Source organism: Syngnathus typhle, linkage group LG1, assembly GCF_033458585.1.
Source record: "Syngnathus typhle isolate RoL2023-S1 ecotype Sweden linkage group LG1, RoL_Styp_1.0, whole genome shotgun sequence".
In the NCBI taxonomy this organism is placed as follows: Eukaryota; Metazoa; Chordata; class Actinopteri; order Syngnathiformes; family Syngnathidae; genus Syngnathus; species Syngnathus typhle.
This window is the reverse complement of record NC_083738.1, coordinates 23,831,514-23,857,664: the sequence shown is the minus strand read 5'-3', so window position 1 is coordinate 23,857,664 and position 26,151 is coordinate 23,831,514. Positions and strand designations below refer to the sequence as shown.

The 26,151-nt window shown below is 47.2% G+C and overlaps 7 protein-coding genes across 13 annotated transcripts; 3 read left to right on the top strand and 4 right to left on the bottom strand.

The window, feature by feature from the left end:
- Window positions 1–4: 4 nt before the first annotated feature.
- On the bottom strand, window positions 5–2,008 carry LOC133165183 (gamma-aminobutyric acid receptor-associated protein). The gene is made up of 4 exons (XM_061294676.1): window positions 1,782–2,008; window positions 826–904; window positions 552–670; window positions 5–469 (listed from the first exon to the last, which is right to left on the bottom strand). The coding sequence occupies exons 1-4, from the start codon at window positions 1,869–1,871 to the stop codon at window positions 389–391; spliced, it is 369 nt and encodes a 122-aa protein (XP_061150660.1). The 5' UTR covers window positions 1,872–2,008; the 3' UTR covers window positions 5–388.
- A 1,051-nt stretch (window positions 2,009–3,059) lies between these two features.
- LOC133163796 (serrate RNA effector molecule homolog) lies at window positions 3,060–7,262 on the bottom strand. 3 transcript variants are annotated; one of them, XM_061294034.1, is made up of 16 exons: window positions 7,127–7,262; window positions 6,937–7,047; window positions 6,720–6,863; window positions 6,600–6,660; window positions 6,215–6,512; window positions 5,868–6,007; window positions 5,505–5,801; window positions 5,367–5,428; window positions 5,224–5,302; window positions 4,980–5,144; window positions 4,743–4,898; window positions 4,523–4,676; window positions 3,936–4,048; window positions 3,629–3,860; window positions 3,365–3,557; window positions 3,060–3,289 (listed from the first exon to the last, which is right to left on the bottom strand). In XM_061294034.1, exons 1-16 carry the CDS (start codon window positions 7,243–7,245, stop codon window positions 3,214–3,216), a joined length of 2,400 nt encoding a protein of 799 aa, XP_061150018.1. In that variant the 5' UTR covers window positions 7,246–7,262; the 3' UTR covers window positions 3,060–3,213. The 3 variants fall into 3 exon arrangements, with proteins under 3 accessions (XP_061150018.1, XP_061150010.1, XP_061150002.1); XM_061294026.1 differs by having other exon boundaries at window positions 5,505–6,007; XM_061294018.1 differs by having other exon boundaries at window positions 4,743–5,144; window positions 5,505–6,007.
- Window positions 6,699–10,334, top strand: ift46 (intraflagellar transport 46 homolog (Chlamydomonas)). 4 transcript variants are annotated; one of them, XM_061294347.1, is made up of 7 exons: window positions 6,699–6,838; window positions 8,413–8,520; window positions 8,723–8,824; window positions 8,892–9,199; window positions 9,294–9,387; window positions 9,461–9,592; window positions 9,751–10,334. In XM_061294347.1, exons 3-7 carry the CDS (start codon window positions 8,729–8,731, stop codon window positions 10,096–10,098), a joined length of 978 nt encoding a protein of 325 aa, XP_061150331.1. In that variant the 5' UTR covers window positions 6,699–6,838; window positions 8,413–8,520; window positions 8,723–8,728; the 3' UTR covers window positions 10,099–10,334. The 4 variants fall into 4 exon arrangements, with proteins under 4 accessions (XP_061150331.1, XP_061150330.1, XP_061150328.1 ...); XM_061294346.1 differs by lacking the exon at window positions 6,699–6,838 and adding an exon at window positions 7,260–7,397; XM_061294344.1 differs by lacking the exons at window positions 6,699–6,838; window positions 8,413–8,520 and adding an exon at window positions 7,262–7,397.
- Window positions 10,335–10,788: 454 nt separating this feature from the next.
- Window positions 10,789–15,916, top strand: si:ch73-71d17.2 (RPA-related protein RADX). The gene is made up of 19 exons (XM_061294071.1): window positions 10,789–10,911; window positions 11,354–11,456; window positions 11,523–11,697; window positions 11,806–11,900; window positions 11,965–12,075; window positions 12,165–12,334; window positions 12,391–12,547; window positions 12,795–12,906; window positions 12,986–13,074; window positions 13,144–13,260; window positions 13,343–13,438; window positions 13,512–13,667; window positions 13,917–14,041; window positions 14,501–14,634; window positions 14,708–14,755; window positions 14,830–14,873; window positions 14,929–15,177; window positions 15,381–15,530; window positions 15,607–15,916. Exons 1-19 carry the CDS (start codon window positions 10,822–10,824, stop codon window positions 15,726–15,728), a joined length of 2,343 nt encoding a protein of 780 aa, XP_061150055.1. The 5' UTR covers window positions 10,789–10,821; the 3' UTR covers window positions 15,729–15,916.
- Window positions 15,866–17,757, bottom strand: asgr1a (asialoglycoprotein receptor 1a). Its single transcript, XM_061294367.1, has 7 exons — window positions 17,652–17,757; window positions 17,377–17,487; window positions 17,203–17,292; window positions 16,740–16,805; window positions 16,523–16,615; window positions 16,186–16,456; window positions 15,866–16,086 (listed from the first exon to the last, which is right to left on the bottom strand). Exons 1-7 carry the CDS (start codon window positions 17,707–17,709, stop codon window positions 15,939–15,941), a joined length of 837 nt encoding a protein of 278 aa, XP_061150351.1. The 5' UTR covers window positions 17,710–17,757; the 3' UTR covers window positions 15,866–15,938.
- A 123-nt stretch (window positions 17,758–17,880) lies between these two features.
- On the bottom strand, window positions 17,881–19,596 carry LOC133165066 (cytochrome b5 domain-containing protein 1). The gene is made up of 4 exons (XM_061294462.1): window positions 18,882–19,596; window positions 18,650–18,726; window positions 18,367–18,585; window positions 17,881–18,286 (listed from the first exon to the last, which is right to left on the bottom strand). Exons 1-4 carry the CDS (start codon window positions 19,003–19,005, stop codon window positions 18,056–18,058), a joined length of 651 nt encoding a protein of 216 aa, XP_061150446.1. The 5' UTR covers window positions 19,006–19,596; the 3' UTR covers window positions 17,881–18,055.
- A 102-nt stretch (window positions 19,597–19,698) lies between these two features.
- On the top strand, window positions 19,699–25,789 carry plod3 (procollagen-lysine, 2-oxoglutarate 5-dioxygenase 3). 2 transcript variants are annotated; one of them, XM_061294157.1, is made up of 19 exons: window positions 19,699–19,913; window positions 20,907–20,998; window positions 21,054–21,190; window positions 21,259–21,422; window positions 21,930–22,042; window positions 22,122–22,185; window positions 22,271–22,368; window positions 22,490–22,585; window positions 22,660–22,791; window positions 22,860–22,981; window positions 23,054–23,158; window positions 23,249–23,374; window positions 23,467–23,608; window positions 23,696–23,809; window positions 23,898–23,969; window positions 24,396–24,500; window positions 24,604–24,750; window positions 24,936–25,061; window positions 25,140–25,789. In XM_061294157.1, the coding sequence occupies exons 1-19, from the start codon at window positions 19,790–19,792 to the stop codon at window positions 25,293–25,295; spliced, it is 2,235 nt and encodes a 744-aa protein (XP_061150141.1). In that variant the 5' UTR covers window positions 19,699–19,789; the 3' UTR covers window positions 25,296–25,789. The 2 variants fall into 2 exon arrangements, with proteins under 2 accessions (XP_061150141.1, XP_061150133.1); XM_061294149.1 differs by having other exon boundaries at window positions 22,490–22,591.
- Window positions 25,790–26,151: the final 362 nt, after the last annotated feature.

Sequence of the window (26,151 nt, the reverse complement as noted above, 5' to 3'; positions counted from 1 at the left end):
CGAGTAACTTTTTCATCACATTTTATCATTTAATGCTCACGGGTGGAGAGAAAGCGCCAGTAATGCAGCTCTATAGACTTCTTTTTTTTTTTTTAAAAAGAAAAAAAATTGCACTCATCTTCACAATACGGTAAATAAAGCCATCTAAAATTAACAATAACCACAATGAATCATACTCAACATAATATAGTTCCTTAGTCAGGAAATAAGAAACCGAGGCCGATAGATACAACGTGAGACTGACTAATGGAGACAAAAGGGAGAAGGGCGGTGAAAGTGCATCTGACGCCTTTTGCTCTGTGAACTCCAAGCTGCTGAGCTAGATTAAATATTTCCAATGGATGGATGTGCGCGTCACGGGAAGGCGGCGGGCAAGCGAGAGCGGGGATCACATTTCCCTTTGGCTGCTCCCGTACACACTCTCGTCACTGTAGGCAATGTAGAGGAAAAAATCCTCTTCGTGGTGCTCCTAAATTGACAAAAAAAATAGAAAGATGTAAATTAACGACGGTGGCATCTAAAATAGGAAATTGAGAAAGCCATGACCTCACCTGGTACAACAGTCCCATGGTGGCCGAGGTGGGTGGAATGACATTGTTTACAAAGAAGAAGAGCGCATCCTCAGCTCGCAAGTGGATTCGTTTTCGGATGAGGAAATAAAACTGGCCCACTGCGTTGAGAAAAGGATGAAAAAAATATTTTTAAAAATAAATATTTTAAAACAATTCTACAAATATTATACGTGATTTCATTTGAGCATGTAATTTTTTCCAAGTAAAAATAATTTTGTTCAGAATTGGTAGAAGCAGAAAAATGTTAAGTCACCTGTCAGGTCGGAGGGGACGAGATACTTCTTCTTGTCCAGATCACCTATTCTGGCTTTGGGAGCTTTCTCCACAATAACCTGGAAAATACACATCAAAATGAATGAATAATATGAAAATAATTCATGAATGTGCATGGATTTGTAGAAATTAGACTATTCCTAATAATTACAAGGAAAAAAATAATTGAGTTCCTCTTTGGGAAACCCATTTAATTAATAAATGGTACTATTGCATTTTATTAATAATGTATGTGATACCTAGCTAACTAGTTATTGGCAAACATGTTAAAATGTTTAAATTGTAGGAAACCCGTTTAATTAATAAATGATGGTACTATTCTATTTTCTTAATAATGTATGTAATACCTAGCTAACTAGTTATTGGCAAACATGTTAAAATGTTTAAATTGTGTGTCAGATATTTTTCATGTATTTATAATCGTCCAATTGAGTAAACCAAGTACAAATTGTTTTATAGCTTATTTTACTATTCTCGTTTATTGTACTCAGTTTCAAGATGCAAGTATTTCATTACATAAGCAAAACTTGTTTTTTGATTGGGCAATATCGTTTTCTTTCAATTGTTATGTAATTCATGCTTAATTTTACTCATTCTAATTCATCAAGAATATAACAATATACATATATACACGCATTACTTTCACCCTTACAATAAATCAATGAATAGATGAAGCCAATTTGCTAAGTTGTGTCGCTGCTAAATGCGGACGCTTACTACGACGTTGAAGTCAAAGCCAAGAGGCCTGTTGCTGCCCACCGACCGCCATTCTCGTCATTCCCCCCGCAAATGCGACATTTGACTTCATTTTCAGCACATTTGTGGAATGGGCGGATTCAAATCCACACATTCGGCCAACCCAAGAGAGGGTCGTGATTGACTAGCTCGAGGATAGCCAGGCTGCTACTTAACCGCTAACGTTAGCCGACTACTTACGGGAACCCTATCGGGATACTTCTTCCGAATCTTCTCGCCTTCGGACCGCCTTTTCTCAAAAGGGTGTTCTTCTTTGTATTGGAACTTCATTGTTACGAGAGATGACAGACGAGGAGTCGGTCGGACGCTCGTTCCGTGTTCGGGCTGAGGTTTCGGGGGAGGAAGAAAATCGCTGACAAACTGACCACGACAACAACAAACGACGCTAAAGTGGCTAGCTATAGCGCGCGGAGGGATATACAATAACAATGTGACGTAAGTGGGGCTATGTCCACGTAGAAGTCACATCAACGTATGATGGCAATTCGGTCGGTATCTTAGAAGAACAATCCCTTTACTGAATGGCGACATAAATCAAAGTCGTGTGTGCGTGTGAGTGGGAGCGGGAGTTGAGGGACTACTTTATTTTGATCACACGCTGCGCCTGAACCCGTCGGAACAAAGTGGTGATTCGGCCGCTCATATGACACTGCGGTTTGGCTGTCTTCCGCTTTGAACTCCAAACGTTACGATAAAGGACCGATTTCAAAATCAAAATACGGCAGCAATTAGTGTGATGTTAGGCAATTGACGTTTGAAAATAAATTGAAAATTTAGAACGACGTTAATAAATAAATCACCCTCAAATCTTATGCATTACCCCTTTAGGAAGGTGTAATCAAATCTTATGTAGCATTTCAGAATAAGGTCTTTAGTAACATACATAACTGTCAATTTTGTGACATTTTTGACATTGAGATTGACAGATTTGAGTTTATTAAAAATTCATAACCACAGCTAACACTGAATCAAAGCAAGAATTGACAAATCTATGTAAAAATAAAAGCACACCTAAAAAGTCTGATCGAAATCATGAAAAAGGTAGCATCGGGGGTGTAAAATCATTGTTGGTCAGCACCCCTTGATTTCGTTGAAAGTTGGTCATCAGCTGCTGCAGTGGTGCATTGCTGGATTCTGGGTTACTCCCTAATCAGCCGGATGTATTCTTCTTGAATCCTTAAGACGAGCGTTGAGAATTGCCATCAATACTATCAATAATTCTCAGTGGAAAGTAAAAGACATCTTTTTTTTTTTTTTTTAAAGTGATTTGTCTAAACACTCCATGGGCTGCTGCCGATATGTGTGAGGTTTCATCATTGAGGTAAAACCAATCTGTGTCTTGATAAGACTACAACCAGTGCACATTCCCTACAATCCAACACTTGTTGAATTCTACTTTACAATTATTGCCTATCGAATTTGTAATACATCAAAGTAGTTTAAACTTCAAGGAGGAGGTGTGGTTATTGTTTTTCTTTATTATGACATCATGACTTGCAAAAGTAACCTTGGTCCAGCTGGAAGGAACGCCGCACGCACTCAGTCAACGCACACACACAAAAAAAAAAAAAGAAGTACAGAGTAAATCCTGGGAAGCAAGGTTGCCTGTTGTTTAAAAGAAGTCCAGGTCATCCGGGGCATCCAGGTCTCTGTACTCGATGATGGAGCGCGGGTCTCCTCGCATTCCCCTGCACATGCGTGTACACAAAATTACACAACGTGTATACCAACATGGACGCTTACTATCATCGTGTTTCCTTGACCTGTTGTTTGGATGTTTCCCCGGGAAGCCCAAGTTGCCCCTGAAGTTGTCGTAATGACCGCGACCGGCCCCAAATTGGTTGGCGGGGTAAGGAGGAATGCCGGGGAAGGTGGGCAGCAGTGGCCTGATGGCGGGCGGGTATCCCAGAAGGCTTTGCTGTTGAGGCGACTGAGCGGGAAAGCTGGCGGGCGGTGCTGAACGAGGAAATGCAAAGCGGGGGGGTGAGGGGACCATTTGCACTCCTGTCGTCACTTTTTGAGCTTACCCTGAGGTGGGGGTGGCGGGGGTTTGTTCTCAGGCAGTGCTGGTCTCTTCGCATCCAACAAGTAGTTGTTGAAGTAATCCACTTCCTGTCTGACGGCGTCCACCTTGTCGCCGTGTTTGTTGAGGATGTGTTTACGCACAAACTCGGGCGCTTTAAATTTCTTGCCGCTCAGAGGACACAGCCACTTGTCTTTGCTGAGCTCCTGAGTGTTGGCCGCCAGGAACTTCTCCACCTGTGAGCATCGAAATACACGCTGTCAAGAGAGAGATCATGCTGTTGTGGTGGATGACGGGCGGACGACTCTCACTTCCTGTTCCGGGTCTTTCTTCCCCAGGCGCACGGCGTCTTCCGTGCTCAACACTTCGGGCGGACTCAGCAGAGGAGCCAGACGCTCCTCGCACATCTTCAGGTGTTCACTCACTGGCCGACCACAACAAAGTACGTCACGGCGGGTTCCATCACACGGGTATGTGTGTGTCAGTCGTCTTGCCTTCTTCACAATCATTTTGATTATGCTCTGACTCATGTATTTTTAAATTTAGTTTTAATTCTTTTTTTAGAGTAGGTTGGGTTGTTGTGAATTTTTCAAAAACGTTTTGTTTATTTTTATATTTTTTGGGGGTTTTCCCCGTACATGATAAAAAAATAATTACGTACAATTGTCAAAACAACTGTTAGTTATTTCATTCGTTTCCGTTAACTATACTGCACAGACATTATGTAAACTGCCTTGAAACTTCAACAGGGGCCAGAACCTTACCTCGGGAGTAAAACCTTCTCTCGTGACCAGACTCCTTGAGACTATCTACTCCAATCTCTCAAAACTAGTTCCATTTTCCAGGCATGCTGAATGTGACGTCTACACATTTATGTTAATGTATGTGCGTGTTATACCTTCAGTCGCCGTGATCTTGGCCACGGGCAGAGGTCCTCGCACATGGATCAGTCCGCAGCGATGGGGCATGTGGTCCTCGGCGGGATACTGGCAGAAGTTGTAGTAGTCCACAGAGTGGACCACACGCAAGTAGAGCAGCAGTGTGTCCAGCACCTGCCAACACACAAACACTTGCAAAAGCGCACAAAGAAACCACACAAACAAAAAGCTGGTGCTCACCTTTAACAAGGTTTTATCCGTCTCTACTGTAACCTCCGAGGACGGGGCGGCGTCTTTGGCGTCGCCCGCCTCGCCGCCCGTCAGCTCCTCCTCTTCGGCGCTCACCTCCTCGATGAGGTAATCGGTGATGTTCTTTAGGACCGGGTTGGTGTCCGTCTGTGGTGGCGCATTCACGTGTGGATTTAGAGTCAAGCAGGAAGCGATGGCGAGGGGGTTGCTTCTAACGGGAAGTCTCACCTGGTCTTGCCACAGCTCCGCTCTCTGGTCCAGCGTGTGCACCAGCCTGGCGGCCAGGCGGACGTCGTTCCTCGCCACAGGCTTGTGCTGAGTCAACCCGTTGACGCTGCGGACGCGCCGACACAAGTCGCGGTTGACCACTGGAGACAGCTCGCAGTCTCGGAGCTGCCCGGTGCCGCAGAAGATGGGACCAAATGAGAGGAGACGGGAGGACACAACGTCCAGAGCGCGGGACCACATTTACCCGAATATTCTGCAGGTTCCAGCACGTCTCCTTGATGTTGACGCCGCGGTCGAACGTCAGCCAGCACCGTCGGAAGAACCTGAGGCGTATTTGTACTGTGAAGCGCTGCTCTCATGTTTGAAGATCACATACTTTCTACTCACCCCCTTTCTGGCTGAGGGTCTGACACCGCCACCCGCAGGAAGCCAGGGTACCTGCGACACAGCTGCAAACACAGCGAGGGTGAGTACGCGTTTGTGGAGGATGAAAGACACCCGCGAGAGACGAGAGGTGCCACTCACTGCAGCAATCTCTTCTTTGGAGGCGTCAGGCGGGACGCTCCGGATGAAGAGCGAGGTGGTGAGGTGCAGCGGCCGGGGAACGGCTGGCGACGCGGGCTCCTTCTCGCCATCAGAGTGGGAGGAGTCGGAGGCCGAGCCTTCGCCGCTGTCGGCCGACATGCTGCGCTTCCTCTTTCGGGTTTTCTTCGCAGCCGCCTCCTCCTCCTCTTCCTTCTGCTCCGCCTCCTCCTCCTCTTCTTCCTCTTCTTCTTCTTCCTCCTCCTCATCTTCCCCGTTCTGCTTGCCATCCTCATCCTTCTGAAGCGTAAAATCGTCAGCACCGTTTCTTCGTCGAGTTATTCTGTAAAATATTACTATTCTCACTTTGCTTCGGGTCGTCCCTGCCTCACTGCCAGCCGGCTCTTTGCTCGGATTCGGCACCGAATCGCCAGCACCAGCGCGCTCCCCTGCGGGCTCCAGGACCTTCAGGTCCAAGTCTGTGCCACCCTCCATCTTGATGACGGCTACGGGCGAGAAACAAAGGTTAGTGAGGACTCAACCTCGCCAAAAGGAATAAAATGTGCATAAAAAATAGGACACAGTACAATTGGATTAAATAATTCAACAGAGTTTTTAAGTACACAATATTTACCATAATATTTTTATAACCTTGACCACAAGAAAACTTTTTACAAATAAAACCAATAACTAACAAACCCTCAAACCCTGACCTGCATCCAGCACTTTGATGATGGCGGTGGTGTGCTCCATGTCGAGCGACACGTCATCCAGCCACTTGTTGTCCCATAGAAAGAGAAACACGCCCAGACGGCGTTTGAGCGCGGCCAGAGACTCCGCCTTCCGGGCTGCAATGTCCTCGGGGTGGTATTTGGAGCGGAACCACTCCTGCTCTTTGTGCTGGATGAAAAAGTCCTGCAGCTGCTGGCGCCGGAAGTCCACTTTGTACTGATTATAGCGCTTGACCGCCTCCGTCTCATCCACACTGTCCTCTGTATTCAGTAGGAAGTCCTGTGCATCATATAATAGAGGTTATGCAAGTGAGTGGACAATTTTTTTTCAATCCATTTTTTAGGGGTGACTAGTGGCTTCGCTCACCTTGAAGCTCCTCATGGTTGGAGGTCCGGGTGGCGGCAGGTCAGGATCCGCCATCGCCAACCTAAGGGAAAGTGAAGGTCTGTTATGCCGCTGAGCATGCTCACACGCCCGTGTACGCACCTTCCCTGAAGCGGGTGAGCTCCGTGATGCATGGGCAGTTGGGGGATGTCGGGAGGCCACCCCTGAGGCCCAACCCTTGGGAACAGAGCTGCACCTCCGCCGAACGGCTGCTCGAAGCGGTATGGCTCGCCTCGGTGGTCATCCCTGATAAAAACCAGCACGCCTTGAGCTGCGTTGTATCAAGATTTATGTGAGCTATACACGGGCCAGCACTCACCAATCTCTCCTCATGCGCTTGTGCTGGGGGCTCATATGTCTTGGCGGCGAAAACCTCTCCCTGCGACCACGATCGTAGTCACGTCTTCGCTCTCTCCCGCGCTCCCAATCCCTGAGTGTGCACGTTTACTCATCACGTGAGCCATCCTGACATTACCTAAGTAAAGATTGTTCTATAAGCTTCGTTTCACCTGTCGGGCCAGTCGTCGCGCCGCCTCTCTTCTCGCTCTCGGGATCGCTCCATGTCACTTCGCTCTCTTCGAAACTTGTCTCGACGCCTCCTGTCGAATTCATCATCGCTGTCCCCCATTTGTCTGCGCGCGAATCCACTCTTTGGTCTCGGAGGATTCACTGGCTTCTAGTCAACTGTTACAAAAACAATGGAAGAAAAAAATTCCCAAGATTTTGTGTTACACAGTTAGCAGGCTGCTTCCCGGTTCATGGAGGATGTTCCACGATAAGGTACAATTAACCTGCCATTCATGCAATAAAATGGTAGCTTTGAGTTGTATCAAACACGCTCAGATTTAACACGGAGTAAATGCATTTATTTGAAAGTATATAATTTATTCCTTGGCACAAAAACAGTTGGGAAACGGTGGTGGTCCAAGGTTTTTGCACAGTACTGTAGATAAACTGAATGGAATATTATGCATGCATATTAGTTGTGCCTGCATTAGACAAATGCAGAGACGTAGCAGCCGCCAGATAAAGAAAACTTGTTTCTATGAGTTAGTGATTGTTTCTCGTTATTTACTAGCTAAATTACACAAAATAATTTCTACAACTCGCTGTTTGGTGAAACATGGAATATTGCTGGAACACTAACTTTCTATTAGCCGCTAACAGCTAAAGCTCGCTCGACGTTAGCCTTCCTCTAGCTTAAGCGCGGCTTGTTAGCTCCGCTGCCGCCTACTCCGTTTAAGGCTCGGACTTTAGACCCAATTTACTAAAACGCTCTTGACAATTTTGTATCGTATATATTTTTTGTTCCTATTGCACAATTTACCTGAAAACGTTGCGAACGAAAACAAGGAGACCAGCTCACACACAACAAGAGTCCCGCCGCCACAACGGCCAATCACGACAGCCTCCAAGGCCCAAGTTGCCCTCTAGTGCCCTGAAGGGACAGAAAAACATGTCTTGAGATGCACTTTTTGTGTTCAAACAATTATTGGGGCGTCAATCTTTACTTCTGTGGCTTCTGATGTAATATTGGTCCATTTTCTCGTGGAGAGTGAGCATTTTAAACTCGTGTGCGCACCAGCCCACACGGTGGCGATAGAGCGCGGATGCAACGAACCGCTTTGTTTGACGATAGGTGAAGAAGATAAAACGACATGATTATTAGTAGAAGAAGAAAACAACATGGCGTCTCTGGTTGCTAGGCTACAGAACTGTTCACGGTTGTGCTTTAGTGGCGAACGAGCGAGTTTAGACTTGGAGTGATACACTGATTTCTACATTTATGTGATAGGTGACCCCGCGTAACGACATCAGTGGCTGGAAAACTGTCGCGGAAATTCTCTCACTTTGGCAACAAGAAGCCCAATTTTTGCTGATGCTAGGTGGCTGACGTTAGCATGTAAGCTCAGAAATTCTAATGTATGTTAAAGTAAGCTATGCTACGCTAACACTTGTTAAATTTGAATTCAATTCGAGTCAGACATTATCTATATAATATGGTAACAAGATGAATCGTGTGAATTCAGCCCAACTCCAACATGGGTGGTCAGTATGTTTGCATTCATGCATTTTGTCTCTTATTGAATCTTGTGTTTGCGTAGTTGTTGATGGAGCGAGCCGACCGGCGACTTGTGAAGAACCAACCATATGACGAGAGTGTGGAGGTGAGTGACTCGGCAGAGGAGGCGAGTATCCGCGGCCAGGTAAGAAGGTTCCGCCTATCCTCATCCTTAACTGGCTACCAGCGCTCACCTATTTCTGCTTTTGCAGGCTGACCGCGGGAGGAACAGGAGGGGGCGCAGCATGTTGTCCAGCAACAACAGCAGCAGTGACGAAATGGATGAAGATCGTGAGCCTCCAAGGGCCAAAGGGCCAGTCAGCAGGCAGCCTGGGGTCAGCCCCAACGAGGAAGACGACGAAGATGAGGAGGAAGAGTCAGAGGATGCGGACGATGACGACGACGACGATGATGATGATGACGATACCGGCGAGGCACCTGAGGGCGCGTACGACCCCGCCGACTATGCCAACCTGCCCGTCAGCACCGAGATCAAAGATTTGTTCCAGTACATCGTGCGGTGAGTTTGGAGTGATGTCTGACTGACTGACAATAAGTAACCAACACTATTATTGCCACTGGTTGACTGATTTGGGGATTGTGGTCTGCGCTAGGTACTCTCCCAAGTCCATCATACTGGAACACAGCCTGAGACCCTTCATCCCGGACTTCATCCCGGCTGTGGGCGACATTGATGCCTTTCTTAAGGTAGGCTCTTTCTTGCTGCTCCACCTGAACCCAAGCCAAAAGGTCACCAGGCTGTTCCCCCTGCGGCACGCAGGTGCCAAGACCGGACGCCAAAGCAGACGGGCTGGGCCTTCTGGTTCTAGACGAGCCCAGTGTGAAACAATCGGACCCCACTCTCTTGTCACTGTGGTTGTCCGAAGAGACCAAGCAGCATGCCACCAGCGAGGTACGAAGCCCAGTGAGCTAAGTTCAATGAGCAAAATAAGATTTGAACTACCTTCAAACGTTAACATTTAGTTAGCATTTCTAAAGAGTATTATATATATATATATTTTTTTTTGTCATGTTCCGAGTTAAATAATTTTTTTTCTCACGCTTTTCCAGCTGAAGGTGACCAGTGTGTCCAGTCCTCAATCTAACCCTCGTGCCGTGGACAGTTGGGTGGAGAGCATCGGCGCCCTTCACCGCTCAAAGGCGGCGGCCAGCGTGCAATACGCACGCGCCATGCCCGACATCGACGCCCTCATGCAGGAGTGGCCACCAGAGGTGGAGGAGACCCTGGGCCGCGTACGCCTGCCCCCTGCCCGCCTCTGCTGCAGCCTGCCGCAGTACTGCGACATCGTGTGCGCCCTGCTTGACGTCCCCGTCTACTGCAGCCGCATCCAAGCGCTACACCTGCTCTTCAGCCTCTTCCTTGAGTTCAGAGACTCGCAGCACTTTGCACGCACTTGATCATGTGCGTAGTCATATTTTTCATGTCTTCCTTGTCATGTTCAAGTGTGCTTATAAGGTAACGTCCCTTACTGACCCAGGCTGAACTTTGTATCACCCAAACTAACTAAGAGTCTCTGAATCGCTTAATCCCGTCAGGATCATATATGCCGTCCAGCCTGCTCTTAAACTATATCACCAGGGAATGTTGTAGATGTGTTTGTTTGAAAATAAAAAGTGTTTTGATATTTATAGAATGTTGCATGTGACTTTTTTATGTTTTCTACCTCGTTAAATCATTGGTGGTAAATGGAAAAAAAAAAAGTGTCTTTACTTAGCTGAATGATAGTATGATTAACAGCACTGACTTGAAAGTAAAGTCAGGGCTTTGGCATTATCTTGTGGCAATTTTAAGATGGATTCATTGTATTTTCTTTTTTTATGCATAACTATGATTTATAATTTACAGCACTAAAGGCTTTATCAGAAGGCGACAGTTTAGGGGACAGATTTTTTTCGAATGTCACGTATGTCTTCTATCGGTGGCCGTCGACGACCATTAACGACCTGGACTTTATGTATTTATTTGTATATTTGATTACTTATAGTTGGTTAGTCCACACTCCAGTCCAGATAGTGGCGGTAATGCTCCGTAAAAGCTGATTGCCAACCACCATTAAACACCAAAAATAAAGAAGAAGAAGACAACCGTTGACGCATGCGCACTCGCTGTGTTGCTTGGCAATGTCGCGGCTCGCGGGCTGCAGCAGTTTGGCGGTACCCGACTGCATCTTACGCCGAACTCTGGCGCCGTTCACAACTGCGACGAACCAGGTTCTTACTTCATTTATTCCTCGTTATCTTGTGAAATAAATATTAGAAAAGAAGGATTCACACATGCTTTGTGAAACTAAATGTAAGTTTCGAAATCGATTCTTAAACACTTTTATCACTATCGTACACAAGTATTTCATTAATTGTCGTTTCGGGCAATTACTGTATAAATGAGCCCCGATGTATGTTGACAGTATCCTCTGTCTAGTTTCAAAACTAAAATTTAATTATTTAACGTAAGGCATTTATGTATAGAAGCCTAATTTTACACAGCTTGTGTATGACACCTATTTGTACCTTTTCATTCAGAGGAAATAAAAAAATAATAAATTTCTTTATAGCAACAGATTATTTAGGGTACGGTCTAAATTGGACTCAGGACAAGTCAAAACAAAACAATCTGTAAATCAAGGTGCCACTTGATGACTAAATGTGTTCTCAGCGCTCTCAAGTGGTCTGTCGAGAGACGCTCTACCTTTTGGACATCTCGCGCTACACCAGCGACCAGGGCTCCTCTGTCTACTTCCCAAACACCATCTTCACCGGTGAATACGCCGCCCTTATCCGGGCCCTCTTGTTCACCTCTGACCCCGAGCTGCATCTGTATCCAGGCGATAACTTGTACGACGTCACGCTGAGCGATGGTGACTGCCGCCTGCGCGTCACTCTGGATCCCAGGCTCAACGGGCTGGTGGAGAAGTATGTGCTGCGGCGGGGCTCGGCCGTGCAGAACGCCACATTGGCCCCGGCCATGACTGGCCTGACGGACCGCACAGAGAACGAAAGGTAAGATGTTTGGCTTGCGAAGGGGCACAAGACTTCCTGTACATTTCAATGGGGAGATTATAATCACAGAGCAAGAGAGAAGTCATTTTTCAAATTTCATCTGCGCAGCTTCATCCTGGTAAGTGTGGAGATAATAGCATCAGAGACAGAAACCAACTCGGACCAGGATTCGCTGCCCTGGACCGGCTTGTCCGACGTGTCAGGTGAACGAGCTGATCGGCGCCGGCCTAAGGCGGCGTGCCATTGGTTGACGTTGGTCTGCTTCAGGTCCTCTGTTGGCCAATCGGAAGCTCTTTCTGCCACTGTGGAACAACGTGGACTTTCACGGGGACGCCTGGATGAAGACGGCGCCTCCCCCGGAGGAGCAGGAGGAGACGCGTGAGTGTACCAAGTGCACTACGCATACAAAATATATAATTGATTTTTCTCTCACCTCCCTCGTTCTCTTCTCCTCCCTTCCGCTCTAGCCACAGCTCTCCGCCCCACCGTGACTGTCAAAGACCTCCGCCAGGGGTTCTTGGCTCACGACGTCTGGGCCCTTCGCACCATCCAGCGCCGGCTGATTTTACGCATCACAGCCAAGTCGCACCTGACGTATTACGGCAGAGCAGACAAGAACTGCGCCATCCCCTATCAGGTGGGTGAAGGCGGGGCCGACGAGGACGTGGCGTTTAACGCGGGTGGTGCGTGCAGGCCCTGTTAAAGGCGCACGACTCCTCGGGAAGTGTGTCGCTGGTGTTGTGGAACAGCGCGTGCGTCCACTGGTACCGCGCAATCAAGCCCGGCGACGTGGTCACCCTGAGCCACTTCCGTGTCAAGAACCAGTACCAATCAGAAGGCGACGACATCGGTACTTCCATCTCATCTTTCTTTGCTTTCTTTCCTCCTATTCACTTTACTTTCTCTTTTTTTCTTTCTTTTTCATTTCACTTCCTTTCTTGAGCATTATTAAAATCTTGTCTACTGATGTAGTTTTTCAGCTTGTTTCCTTAAAAATATTCAATATTCTCTGTCATGCTTATTACCGTTCTTCCATCTTTCTTTTTTACTTCCTTTCTTCCGTTCCTTCCCTCACTCATTCCTTTCCATGCCCACAGAGATCAGCGTGAATAGCCGGAATCCCGCCACTCGCATCGCGCCAATCTCGGAGGCGTCGGTGGCGCCCGACTGCCTGCCGCCACCAGCACCCGCTTCCAACTTCTGCGACAGGTGTGGCCACGCCCACCGCGGGCAAGGGTGACGTTTAGCCAAATTGAAATTTGATTGCCTTCTGCTTTTCTTCTCTTAGTGCGGAACTTCCATCTCGCTCTCCGGGCACCGTGTGCGACGTCATCGGCTTGTTGACTTTCACGGGGCGTGCCGAGCGGATGAGAAAGGGTGAGGGACATCGTCGTGGCAATGGGATGCGGACGCAAGCTTACTCGAACTCAACACCGACGCACGCAGATTCAGAGTTGTTGGAGTATCGCTGGCTGCGGTTGGAGGATGGATGCAGCTCTTGCCCAATCTGGATCCAGCTGTTCGCCACCTCTCAGCCGCAGACCCACAGCCACCTCCGCCCATGTGAGATTGAAGGGAAAAAAGAATTCAGAAGATCATGGAAAGATAGAAGACAAGCTAACCAGCAGCATGGGTGTGTGCGCAGTGATGGTGCTGTTGTGTTCTTGCCTGAAGGTGGTCCAGACGGCCGCGGGCGTCTCGTACTTGACCAACACCCCGTTCACGCAGCTGCACCGCTCAGGTAGCAACTCTCTCTTTTTTTTTTTGCGACGTCATCATCTTGGCGTCATGTCAACGCCGGGCTTGATTGACAGGTAAATGCAAGAGCCAACTGCCGGCGGTTAAGCAGTTCCTCGACTGGTTCCGGCAACAGGATGAGAAACGCCTGTTGCGCTCGGCTCTGATTGGCGGATTCTTCACGTACCCGCCCCTTCCCGTCTCCCTGGAAGAGTACATGAGACACAGGCAAGGTCAGCTGACCGACATCTTCGTGCTTGAAAAGGAAATTGAGAAGATCGTTCTGTCTGTCCTTTTTGCTCACCTCCTTCCTTCCTTCCTTCCTTCCTTCCTTCCTTCCTTCCTTCCTTCCTTCCTTCCTTCCTTCCTTCCTTCCTTCCTTCCTTCCTTCCTTCCTTCCTTCCTTCCTTCCTTCCTTCCTTGGTTCCTTTATTGTCCTTATTCCCCACCTTCCGTCCTTCATTTCTACCTTTGTCTTTTAGGGGATCCTGGTTTCCTCCAGGGGGCGGAGCTTCTGAGGGAGATCAAGACCCTTTGTTATAGGGAGCGACGCACCTTCTGTATCCAGGCTACCATTACCATGGTTAGGTATTGTCGCAGAGGAAAGGTACACACACAAACAAATGCACTCACCAATAATATTGATCAATTGTTAACAATGGTCAAGAGCATATTTCAATCAGTGATGGCTTGAAGTGTCCCTAAACATAATAGACATGTCTTAACTTTTTTTCTTGGACATCATCTTTTCAGATATAAATTTTTTGTTTCTACGTTTGAAAACGGAAGCTTGTACAATACAGATTTGGACATACATTGACGCTTCAGAAAAAAAAATCCACCAGTTACTAAACCTAACCATTAATTCATAAATATTGCTTAATGTATTACTGGATTACATATTATTATACCAATTACTACTTTTTTAAACGACAAGGATACGAGCGACAGAAAAAAAAACATCTTCAAAATCAGTGTAAAGAAAAATAATCTAGAAACTATTCTTTTTTAAATATTTCTTTAAAATGTGACTAGGCGTCAGTTGGTATGATTGATGTTGTTTTAGGAGAATCGTTGCATCTTTTGGCGAGATGCGTCTTCGTGTCTGTCCTCCTTCTCACCCTCCTCATCCTCCAAGTTTTTGCCATCAGCTGTCAATCAGTCGACTCCCCGCTCATTGCCATCTCCCGCCAGTGGCAGGTAACAGAATTTCCAGCCTCGGCTTCCTCCTTTAAACCTACCGTGTACATACAAGCGTGTTTGTGTGCCGCAGGACTTGCAAAAGAAAGATTTTGCTCCACTCAGACACGCCGCAAAAGGGGTGAGACTGGGGCACGTTCAAAAAGAAGCACTCCGATTGGCCAGGCCGATGACATTGTTCTTGTGTCTCCGCAGACGTCCTCGTGCGACCGTCCAGCCCGAAGCCGGCAACAAGACAGGTGCGTCTGCGTGTCCAGCATGACATGACGTTTGCTGAGGTGTCATCTTGTGCAGCCATTCTTTTCGACACGTCCATGGAGTTCCTACAAGACACAGACGACGAGGAAGAGGAAGACGACGACAGCTCGTCGTACGCCACCTGCCCTTCCCCGCCGGATCCCCCTCGTGTCTTCGTGGAGACGCTGGCCATGCGCTACGACCCCGCCCGTGAGAAAAAGCAGGTGGCTGCCGTGACAATGGGGGGCACCCTGACCTGTGCCGCCGTCTTCGCCTGCGAGGACTATTACACGCTCAGTCTCAAAGGTGCGTCAACAAAAAACGTCTTCCCTCTGTTTCTTTGTTTGACCTTTCATTTGATTTTCAGCGATTGCTGTCCCCTGAGATGGATAAAAGTTTTGCTTATTAATTCATATTCCCCAAGCCTTCCTTCCTTTTATTCCATTCCCCTTTTCCGGTAAACGCTTGGCGGCACGTAACACATGACGTTGATCCGCCCACCCCCGCAGCTTTGTCGGATGGCGTGTGCGTCGACGCAATCTTCCTCCCTCAGTCGTCCTCTTCCTCCCTCTCGCCACCCTCCCACTCACACGGAAACACCTGGGCCTCCGTCTTGTCCCACGGAGCCTTCTCGTCACACGCGCCGCCGCCCTCGCCAGGTGCGTACGCTCACACACAGAACAAACAGAAAACTGTCTCTCAGAAGTGACGACGTTTCCTCTCTCGCCCCGCCAGGGGATCTCATCGCTACAGCAACGCTGCTGGCCAATCAAAAGCTGGCGTGCTTACTGGATGTTTGCAATCTGGGCAGAGAATCGACTGAGGTGGTCATCAGCCGGGCCTTCCGGATGACCTGAGGACTCCCATGTTTGTTTTTCCGACAGCACATTTGCATCACGTAGGACAAATTTGGATTGTTCGCCATGTTGTTTTGTACATTACTGATGACCTTTTTGCACTACTTATCATTTTTAATGAAAGACATTTCCCTGTATGAGTGTATATTTTACACTTTATTCTGTTTTCATTAAAAAGTGTCAGCACAGGTGCTTTCCTGACTTTTTTGGTCAGACCTGCCTCTGGCAAATGAAGGACAGCCTGGTGGAGCAGTGCAGGTCGTTGAGGCGTCCGTCCGTGTGCACGTGAGCACAGTCCTCATCTCCGGGTCCCATGCCGTGGTGCGTCCAGCTGTCAGGCTGGCCTGGCCGCCAGTGCCTGACCCAACCAACCCGCCCCCAAACCCCGCCCCCCGCTATTAACAAGCGCTTCTCTTAAATCAGAGGATTAGATAGAATGAGGCCGGACGCGACCCACCTGCGGTTCATGACGTAAGGGGTCTGGTTGACCCACTCCCACGACCCCGTTCTCTCGTCACTCAGGCCTATCCAATAGAAGACGCCCGACAAGTGGCGGCGCACAAAGGCCCATTCTTCATCTGACAGGATGATGGCCAAGTGCGACTCGTGACCGTTGCACCAATCGCGTGCGTCGTGCCAGGACAGCAGCGTCCTTGCGAACATCAAACAGCTGGAGCCCATCCTCTCCCAGCCCAGAGGACAGCAGCCGCTGTCTTTCGATGTCGAACCTTCAAAATCGCAAGCCTTCAAATGTCGACTCCGTGTGTGTTGTGTGTGTTGTGTGTGTAGTGTACCATTGTTGATGATGCGTTCAAGGGAGCACTGGAGAGTGGCTACTGTTTTGCTAATGGTGTCCAGAGTGGCGAGCTGCTTCAAGGCCTCAGAGGCTGAAGAGCAAGGAAGTCATCACGTGATAACACGCGCGGTAAGAAAAGTGGCATTGCGCAACACGATAGAACATTCCATGATAAGATGAGATGGTGTCACAACACAACTTTCATCACGTCTCACTTGAACGCAGCTCGTCTTTGTTGCTCGCCACCGCAAACTGGAGTCGCTCCACATCTTTGGCGGCGTCTGCGACATGGACGCATTGTGATGAGGGAGGAGACGACACGACAAACATGGTGACTACGTTGTTACATTTTACTTTGTTTTGAAATCAATTTAAAAGCAGACTTTTGATTTTTATAACAAACAAATGCTTTGTTTTACTTTAGTTTTTATATTTTAAAAAAAGTTCATTAACTTTAGTGTAGTAAAGTTAACTACACGACAATATCAAATGATTATTTGACCTTCCTTCAACAATACAGAATTAAATAGGTTTGATATTAACCCTATAATTTATGTAGATTAAATGACAAATAAGAAAATGAAGGCCATTTTTGCTAGAATAAGAGTTTTCATGAACCATACTAATCTTGCATTGTACAGTAGAACGTCACGACATGACATTAAAGCGGACGGTCACCTGCAGTAAACTGCTGGATGCCGCTCAGTGATTGGCTGATATTGGAAACGCTTTGCTCCGCCGACCACAACCGACTCGCCATCGTCGAGTCTGTCACACACACATTCCTTTGCTGTGATTGAAAGACAATTTTACAAAATTTGTGTTCTGTGTGTGTATTTTCTTTGCTCTCACAGCTGGCTCCCAGCGCAATTGTCAGAATCAAGATGGCTGCGGCGGTCAGAATGGGAAACAATCGACGGGTGAGCCTGGACACGCCGCCTGAGCGAGGGTTCAATGTGGGATCTGATATACGGAACAAATGTGAGCTAATGCACACAACGCAGACCATATACCAAACATGCTAACACATTCACCACTACACACAAAACCTTACAACATACACTACCATACACACACACACCGTACACACACTCCATACATGCCTAGACCACACAGATAATTTGTACTTTTGTTCCAAAAGGAGCTGCTGGACTCGTCGATGTCATCATGGTATTCTATCGTCATGGTGATCAGCTTCTTTGCGTCGTCTTTGTGATGGAGAGAAGCGCGGCGACAGAGAAAGTCAACGTCGGCTTGAGGTGACTGACCGCCGAGCGAACTTTGAACTGGATCGTTTGCCAATGTGGGAGATCCGGTGGCAGGGGCGACTTTCAAAACAAATCACCCGATTCAAAATTTCAAATTGACATAAATGTGCTTTATTTGTACAAAGAAGTTATCCTTCACAACACAAAACATAGCATAGTGCAACATTAAACAGATGATTTGACTTTGTGGTCCAACACAAACTGCGATTGTATAATAGTACGACAACAAAATATGGAATCAGTGTCACTAAACCACACAGCATTCACCCCTCAGTGAGGTCATCGTTGAAGTGGAGGAGGATGGCGGGCGTGAAGAGATCGCAGTCGAGACGCAGATTCTGGAGCTTGAGGTCATCATCGGGGACATTGTTCTCACTTAAGGTCTTGCTCATGTCCAGGCTGACGCCGTTGTGCTTCCACGTGTAGCTGCACGCATGCGAGTTGTACGGCAGGTAGCGCTCCAGGATCTCCGCCAGTGTCTCCTCAGAACACACCTGAATCAGAAAAGATCCAGGGGAGCTGTTAGCCTAGCTTAGCACACAGGACGAGAGGCTAGGCTCTGGCCGTGGTCCACCTCCAGCCGCTGCTCCTGTGACGTCAGCGTGTTGATGACGCGTATCCACCTGGTCTTGGCGGATAGCCGTCCCACTTCGTAGCGCTGGTCCTTCCACCAAGCCGGCGCGATGTCGCTGTCCCAGTCGGAGCGCGGCCCAGCCGGCGGGATATGCACGAATCGTCCTCTGGGGGTGTAGTAGCTCACACAGTCCGTCAGCGGGTGGACAAACGTCAACACCTGCGCACAGGTGCGGGTGGGCTCTAAAAGCCGCTGTATGATTCGTTGCCGTGTGCACACTCACGTCTTCGGTCTCGGGGTCAAACCAGCTGCTGATGTCCTTGCCTGCAAACTCCATGATAGGCAGCAGTAAAACATCACCTGGGTGAAGATAAAGATAGTTGTGTGAATGCTGAAGAGCGTTGTCCAATATATCATATTTTACGTGATAACATTTTCTAATAGACAGGAGACATTTTCCAAACACTAAAATTCCAAAAGCATTCGGTAGTTATAGTTCTCATGATCATGCTTACCCTCATGCTTCTTCATCAGAGGGGTCAGGTCACACACTTTGCCTAGGAAGGACACCCAAAGGTCAGTCGCAGTATTGTGAGCCGATACCTGTGCAGGCGTGAAGAAGCGTGGCCTTTTTGGCATTATACTCTCCAAAACTCAAAAATAAAAGAGGCCGCTATTTGTTGTCGCTATCTTGTTGCTAGGTAACCATGACATTAAGGGGTGGGCCTCACAGTTTTTTTCTCATATATATATATAATGGCAAAATACAATTAAGAGGCTAGCCTCATTTCCTCCAAAATATTTTTTTAAAATATATGTATTGTCATGACGTCATACGGGGCTTGAGTATCAAAAGTAGGTTGACAAAATCGTGGCGTGAAAGTGTGTGACGTGGCAAACCAGAACTTTCTATAGCTTCAGGACACTGTAATTGGCTCGTTCGTCGACACGCCCGATTGGCTTGGAGCCCCTTCAGCTAGCTTCTCATTGGTCGCCGAGTCCGGCGTGGGATGCCAACACTTCCTGTTGACGTTTACGTTTACTTTGTTGTTCGACGAGCAAATATGCATTTTCATGACTTCATAAGGTGTTTTAAAGTTGTCGGAGCAGTCCTTAAATGAACAATGAGAACGTAAAAAGTGAAAGTACGACGAGGCAAAGTTGAGATCCACTTTCGCGAAGTTTCTGAGGCCAGAGGACAACGCAAGGAAAATTAATCACATTGTTTGACTTGTGATTGGCAAAACGTCTCGTCAATCAAGACTACGGCCGTTCTCATTGGTTGAGACGACGGGCCAATCACTTCCCAGTGACGTTTACGTACCAACTGGGAATAGTGTCCTCGCGAGATTTCGCCAAGATTCCATCGGAGCTGCGAAACGGAGACGAGAGAGAGTGGAGTGGAGAAGAGGAGTAATTTGCGATGGAACGGAAGCGTTTACATCGACAAATGGCCGTCGCCACGTCTTCTTGGCTTTTCGGCATGCTAACACTGGGCGTCATTCTCCATGCTGCCTCCGGGGCTCAACCGCGGAGCCTTTCCCCAGGTAGGGCCGCTCTGGAGGGTCTCCAGGCGGGCCAGGAGAACCGCCGTGTTCTGCTCAAGTCTGCCCACGCCTTTTCTGGGTCTTGCCTTCCACTAACTTTCCGTTCACGTTACGTCATTATAAATTCTATTATTTACTGACCTTTTATACTTAATTCAACTCTCGTGAGTCACTCCTACCTCTCCACCAGGTGGAGCCAGCTACTTGATTGTGTTCCCACCTAAAGACTCAAAACTCCGTACATTAATATTTACATTTACACACACAATTTCCGGATTACTGTATTGGCCCGAATATAAAACGATGTTTTTTAATTGATTGATTGATTGATTGATTGATTGATTGAACATTGATTGATCCCGGGGGTGGGGAAATTCACTTTAGATTGAGATTGCACTTTAGTTTACATATTTAAATGTACAGGACGCTGCGCAGAAGGGGGGAGGAATATATTGTTATAATCATTTGTTTCCGATGTAATCATTTTCTGTATAAAAATTTGGTCTTCAAAAAGTCTTTTTCAAACTTGAGTCTTGAAAAAGAGTGGGTTGTCTTATAATCAGGGTCGTTTTATATTCGGGCCAATACGGTATTTGGGGGGAGGGGGTTGTGTCTTTTTTTTCAGTATCAATTTGCCGTTTTGTACTCAGGCCAAAGCCATGTCTAATATAAAAATATTGCTTTGGCACCATCTGGTGGCATGTTGGTGCTGAGCACTGACGTTGAACAGAGGTGATCAGCTTCTTTACCTCTGTAATGCAACAAGTCTCCAAAGATTAATTGATTTATTAATTTCAATAGTCACAATTTTGTTCTCCCTTCTGATTGCTATGTCTGTTTCTAGAGGGGAGGAAGCTAGGCTAGCAAGATGCTGTTGTCATAGAAACGAAACTTTTATAAATGGCCGTGGCCGCTCGTCCTTCCCCACTTTTTTCACCTCAGTGTTGAATTCCATCTTTTGGGAAATTCCAGCGTGTGTTTGTGTGCGTACAGAGAATCTTCTGGTCATCACAGCTGCAACAGAGGAGACAGATGGCTTTCTGCGCTTCATGGGGACAGCCAGAGAGTTTAACTACACTGTGAAGGTAATCCAATGCCGATGATGACTTGATGGTTGGTGACGCCGATGCTGGTCTTTAGGTTCTGGGCTTGGGGGAAGAATGGAAAGGGGGTGACGTTGCTCGCACGGTGGGCGGCGGGCAAAAGGTGCGCTGGCTGAAAAAGGAGCTGCTCAAACACTCGCAGCGGGAAGACCTGGTGGTCTTGTTTGTGGACAGGTAACACGCCTTCCGGTTTTGAGACATTTGTCCAGTTTTCAAGCGCACCCTTCTGTCTCGACCTCCAGCTACGATGTTGTGTTCGCTTCGGGTCCTGAGGAAGTCCTGTACAAATTCTCCCGGCTTGGCCACCGCGTGGTGTTCTCCGCTGAAGGCTTCTGCTGGCCAGACCAGAGGCTGGCACCCAAGTACCCCACCGTCCATTCGGGGAAACGGTACCTCAACTCGGGAGGTAAAAGAGTACCGCTTGGATGTTGTTTGAAGCCTTACTGTGCCAGTTCGTTCACAAAGGAGACAAGAGTTCTTCGCTTTATATCGCAACTTAGTATTAACAATACACGGCTGCAAACTATGTACAAATAACAAGAAACAAAAACAAATTCACTCAAAAATAATTTGCGCACCATGTAAAACTTTGAACTATCGCTAGAGTTGCAAGAGCTCCGCTTAGTAGCGAAAGATACAATTGCGTGTAGACTTGCTGTCATTTCTGGATTTTTCTTTTTGCTGGTCGAACTTGGCTCGAACTGTCCAACAAATCAGAGGATGAGAAAATGCTGATATTCCAGGATAAATTTGAAATCTGCACTACTAATTCTGAAGCCTCTGAACAAATTAGAATAACATGGCAACACATACAGGCTGATATCTGATTGGATGAAAACTAATATATTAGATTTTGTCAAGAACTTGGTCTGCGAGTGGGAACTAAAAATTAACTTAATCGTGCGTCCGTCAGGGTTCATAGGCTTCGCGCGCGAAGTCAACGAGCTGGTCCAGCAGTGGAAGTTGAAAGATGATGACGATGACCAACTCTTCTACACCAAAATCTACTTGGATCAGACGCAGCGGGTAAAATGACATCTGGCCTGCCACACTGACGTCATGAGCTTTTCCGATCTTGTCACTGTCATTTTGTTTTCCCCCTCAGACCAAATTCAATATGACGCTGGACCACCGCTCCAGAATTTTCCAGAACCTCAACGGCGCCGTCGGTGAGAGTCCGCAAGTCGTTAGTTGCACTGGCAAGCGAGCTGTTACTGAAAGGATTTGCCGACTTCTCGACATGGTTTTTGTCAGATGAAGTCGTCCTGAAGTTTGAGAAGGCTAGAGTCCGCGTGAGGAACGTCGCCTATGACACACTTCCTGTTGTCATTCACGGCAACGGACCCACCAAGGTAGGCTGCGCAACACATTCCGGACCACACAAACAAAATTTATTTCATTCTTCTACCTGTCACTAAATGACCCAAGATGCATTTTTGGAGGAAATTGATAATTCTCCCTTTTACTTCACAGCTGCAACTCAACTACCTGGCTAATTACGTCCCCACGGCGTGGACGTACGAGGAGGGCTGCGGCAACTGTGACGACGACCTCATTTTCTTTGATGAAGTAGACGTTCGTCAGACGTCGCCACTGCTCTTTTTGTCTGCAAGCAGGCCATTTCAAGAATATTTTTGTTTCAGGATCAGGAGATGCCACTGGTGCACGTGGCTGTGTTCATCCACCACGCCACACCCTTCATGGAGGACTTCCTGGAGCGGCTGACCACACTCAACTACCCTTTATCGCGCATCCACCTTTTCATCCACAACAATGTGAGTAGTCTCTGGACCACTCATTTCCTTGAATATTAATAACACCCACCCCCCTCGTCCAATGGCAGGTGGTGTACCACGAGCAGCACATTCACAAGTTCTGGCAGCGCCACCGTTCTCTTTTCCCCAACGCCGCGCTGGTCGGACCCGAGGAGAACCTTCAGGAGGACCGTGCTCGCAAGATGGCTGTGTGAGTGCACGACCGGTCGCGGTCAGCTCGGACGCGTCCGCAACTTGAGCTTGCCGCCATGGGTGTTTGTAGGGAGGCGTGTCGGAAGGACTCCAGTTGTGATTACTACTTCAGTATCGACTCGGATGTTGTCTTGACCAACCCCGACGCTCTGAGGATCCTCATGGAGGAGAACAAGTAAGCATGAAATGGGCTCGTTTTAGCCAGGATACGCTGACTTAGACATTTGTTTTATTCTCGTTAAACGAATCCTGAAATGTTTTCCAGGTCTGTCATTGCGCCAATGCTGTCCAAACCCGGTAAGCTGTGGAGCAACTTCTGGGGTGCCCTGAGCGCCGAAGGCTTCTACTCCAGATCGGAAGACTACATCGAGATTGTTCAAGGGAAGAGGATGTGAGCATCTACGTCGAGTATCTTGTTCTCACCTCCCTCCCCCCATCGACCCGACCACCCGATGACTCACCCCCCTTGTGTGTTTGTTGCAGCGGCCTGTGGAACGTTCCATACATGTCACAGGCCTACCTGATCAAAGGCAGTGTGCTGCGCTCCAAACTGGCCAAGGTTAACCTGTACGTGGACCCGAACTTAGACCCGGACATGGCGTTCTGTCGGAGGGTCCGAGAGCAGGTAGCTTTCTTCGTCGCAGTCATTGCAGGTGGGAGGGAAGAAATTCTGTAAAGTGATCCCACCTTGTATTTCCTTCTCAATCACCAGGGAGTGTTCATGTTTGTGTCCAACCGCGACGACTTTGGCCGTCTGGTGTCCTCCAACAACTATAACACGTCCAGGCTGCACCCGGACATGTGGCAGATCTTTGACAACCCTCTGGTGCTCCCAACACACAAAAACACCTCAACATGCAATATCTGGTCTGCTCGTTGTGTATTTGTCATTAATCTTTGTGTGTCTGTGGCAGGATTGGAAGGCCAAGTATGTCCATGAGAACTACTCCAAGATTTTTGAGGACCCCAAAAGCTTTGTGGAGCAGGTTATCATCGTCGTTATTATTATTATTATTATTATTATTATTCAGCAGCATTATTATAGTGCATTTTATAAACAAGTTAACTCAATCTGCTTCATATAATTAGGATAATTTAACAGATATACAAACAAAAATTCTAAATTATTTTGAATCCACTTTAAAAGATCTTTGGGAAAAGAGCAGCAATTCTAACCTAGATTCAAAAGCATTCACATTTGGCGCTGACTTTAATTCTGTTTGCAGCTTATTCCACTTGGTTGCAACCTGACCGACTACAGACCTGAAGGCCCGACTGCATTTATAGCATATTAGCGTTATTCCATTCGCGTCAGTAACTAAACAGTTCAGCAATTTATGGATCAGTAGCTGAATTTTAAAATCTATTCTACCCGGCAAATTATTCCGTGGATCATCTCTGTGTCGTTACAGCCGTGTCCGGATGTGTACTGGTTCCCGGCCTTCTCTGAAAAAATGTGCGACGACCTGGTGGAGACCATGGAAGACAACGGCGAATGGTCCGGCGGAAAGCACAAGGTTGACACCCTGTTCTCCTCACTAGTCTGCGTGCCCGCCAGAGCCCACAAGATGGCCGCAGGTGATATATGGCGCTGGTTGTTTGCGTGTGTGTGTCTCGCAGGACGAGCGTCTGGCCGGTGGCTACGAAAACGTTCCTACCGTGGACATCCACATGAATCAGATCGGATTCGAGAAGGAATGGCTGAAGTTCCTTAAAGAGTACATTGCACCCATCACGGAAAAACTCTATCCCGGATACTCACCGAAGGTACGAGCTGCCTGAACTCTCAATAGGGATGAGGTCAGGGATGATGGTGGCCACACTGAGGTTTTCCATTTTTATTTAAAGAATCAGAAACTCGAATTAACAAGTATTTATAAGGACGGCCATGTTTTCAATCATGCAAATTATTTAAACATTTCCTTTATCTTTTTCACTTGTGCCACATGCAGGCTCAGGCTATCATGAATTTCGTGGTGCGCTACCGTCCCGACGAGCAGCCATCTTTGCGGCCGCATCACGACTCGTCCACGTTCACCGTCAACATCGCCCTCAACAGCAAGAACGTCGACTACCAGGTACTTGCGCTGACCTTATTAGCATTAGTTTAGCTTCCGTCCTACTCAAGGTTTGACTGACATGTTTTCTCATGTCAGGGCGGAGGTTGCCGGTTCCTGCGTTACGACTGCAAGGTGGAGTCGCCCAGGAAGGGCTGGTCCTTCATGCACCCTGGCCGCCTGACTCATTACCACGAAGGTCTGCCCACTACCAGCGGAACCAGGTACATCATGGTGTCCTTTGTGGACCCCTAAGTCCCGTGAAAGGAGAAACTTGCTTAAGGAGCTCCAGGATTTCACTTCTCTAGCATTTTGGAGGGATTTCTCTATTTTTTTAATGGGATCATTTTGTCACAGTGGTGCCTTTTTCTAGAAACTCCAACACACTGTGTGTGTGCATGTGACTTCTACGACAGGTTTGAAAAAGCAAAAAAAAAAAAAGATTTTAGTGTTGAATTAACTTTTTTACCTTGGTCATGTAAGTGGGGCTTTTACGAGGACTATTTATATTTGAACAAAAAGATCCACCTTCATGCTTGGCTTTGTATAAAATGCTTTAAATTATTTAAAAGCGAATGAATACACTTTTAAGAATTTTAAGACAAAAGACAAAACTCCAAGCTCGTGATTTTATACCAATTATGTTGGATCAAGAGCAAGCACCACTGACAAGTGAGAATGTGAGCTGTGTTGTTTTAACAGTGTGAACATAAGTGCTGTACAAATAAAGTATAGACTTAAAATGACAATGATTGGATTGGCTGTTTCTTTTATGAAGAACACAAAGACCATACCGAAAGCTATACAGGCCCATTTTTACATTGTTTGTGCTCGTATTATGAACTTTAACTCTCATCCTCAAGCCTTCTGATATTATTGTCCTGTTTTTGCCTGCAAAATCACAAGAAAAGCTTTTCTGGTCATAGTTTTAAAAACCTATGCCTTGAAATCTGTTCTGACTTGTGAAATGTGAATTATGTAGAAGTACAGATAACTTGTGTAAACTTGCAAAACTTCTTCGTCTTTCTATATGACTGTATTGTACTGCCGCTTAGTGGCCAAGTCGTGCACAGCCGTTTGAATGCACAAACTGTTTAATTCTTTACATTGG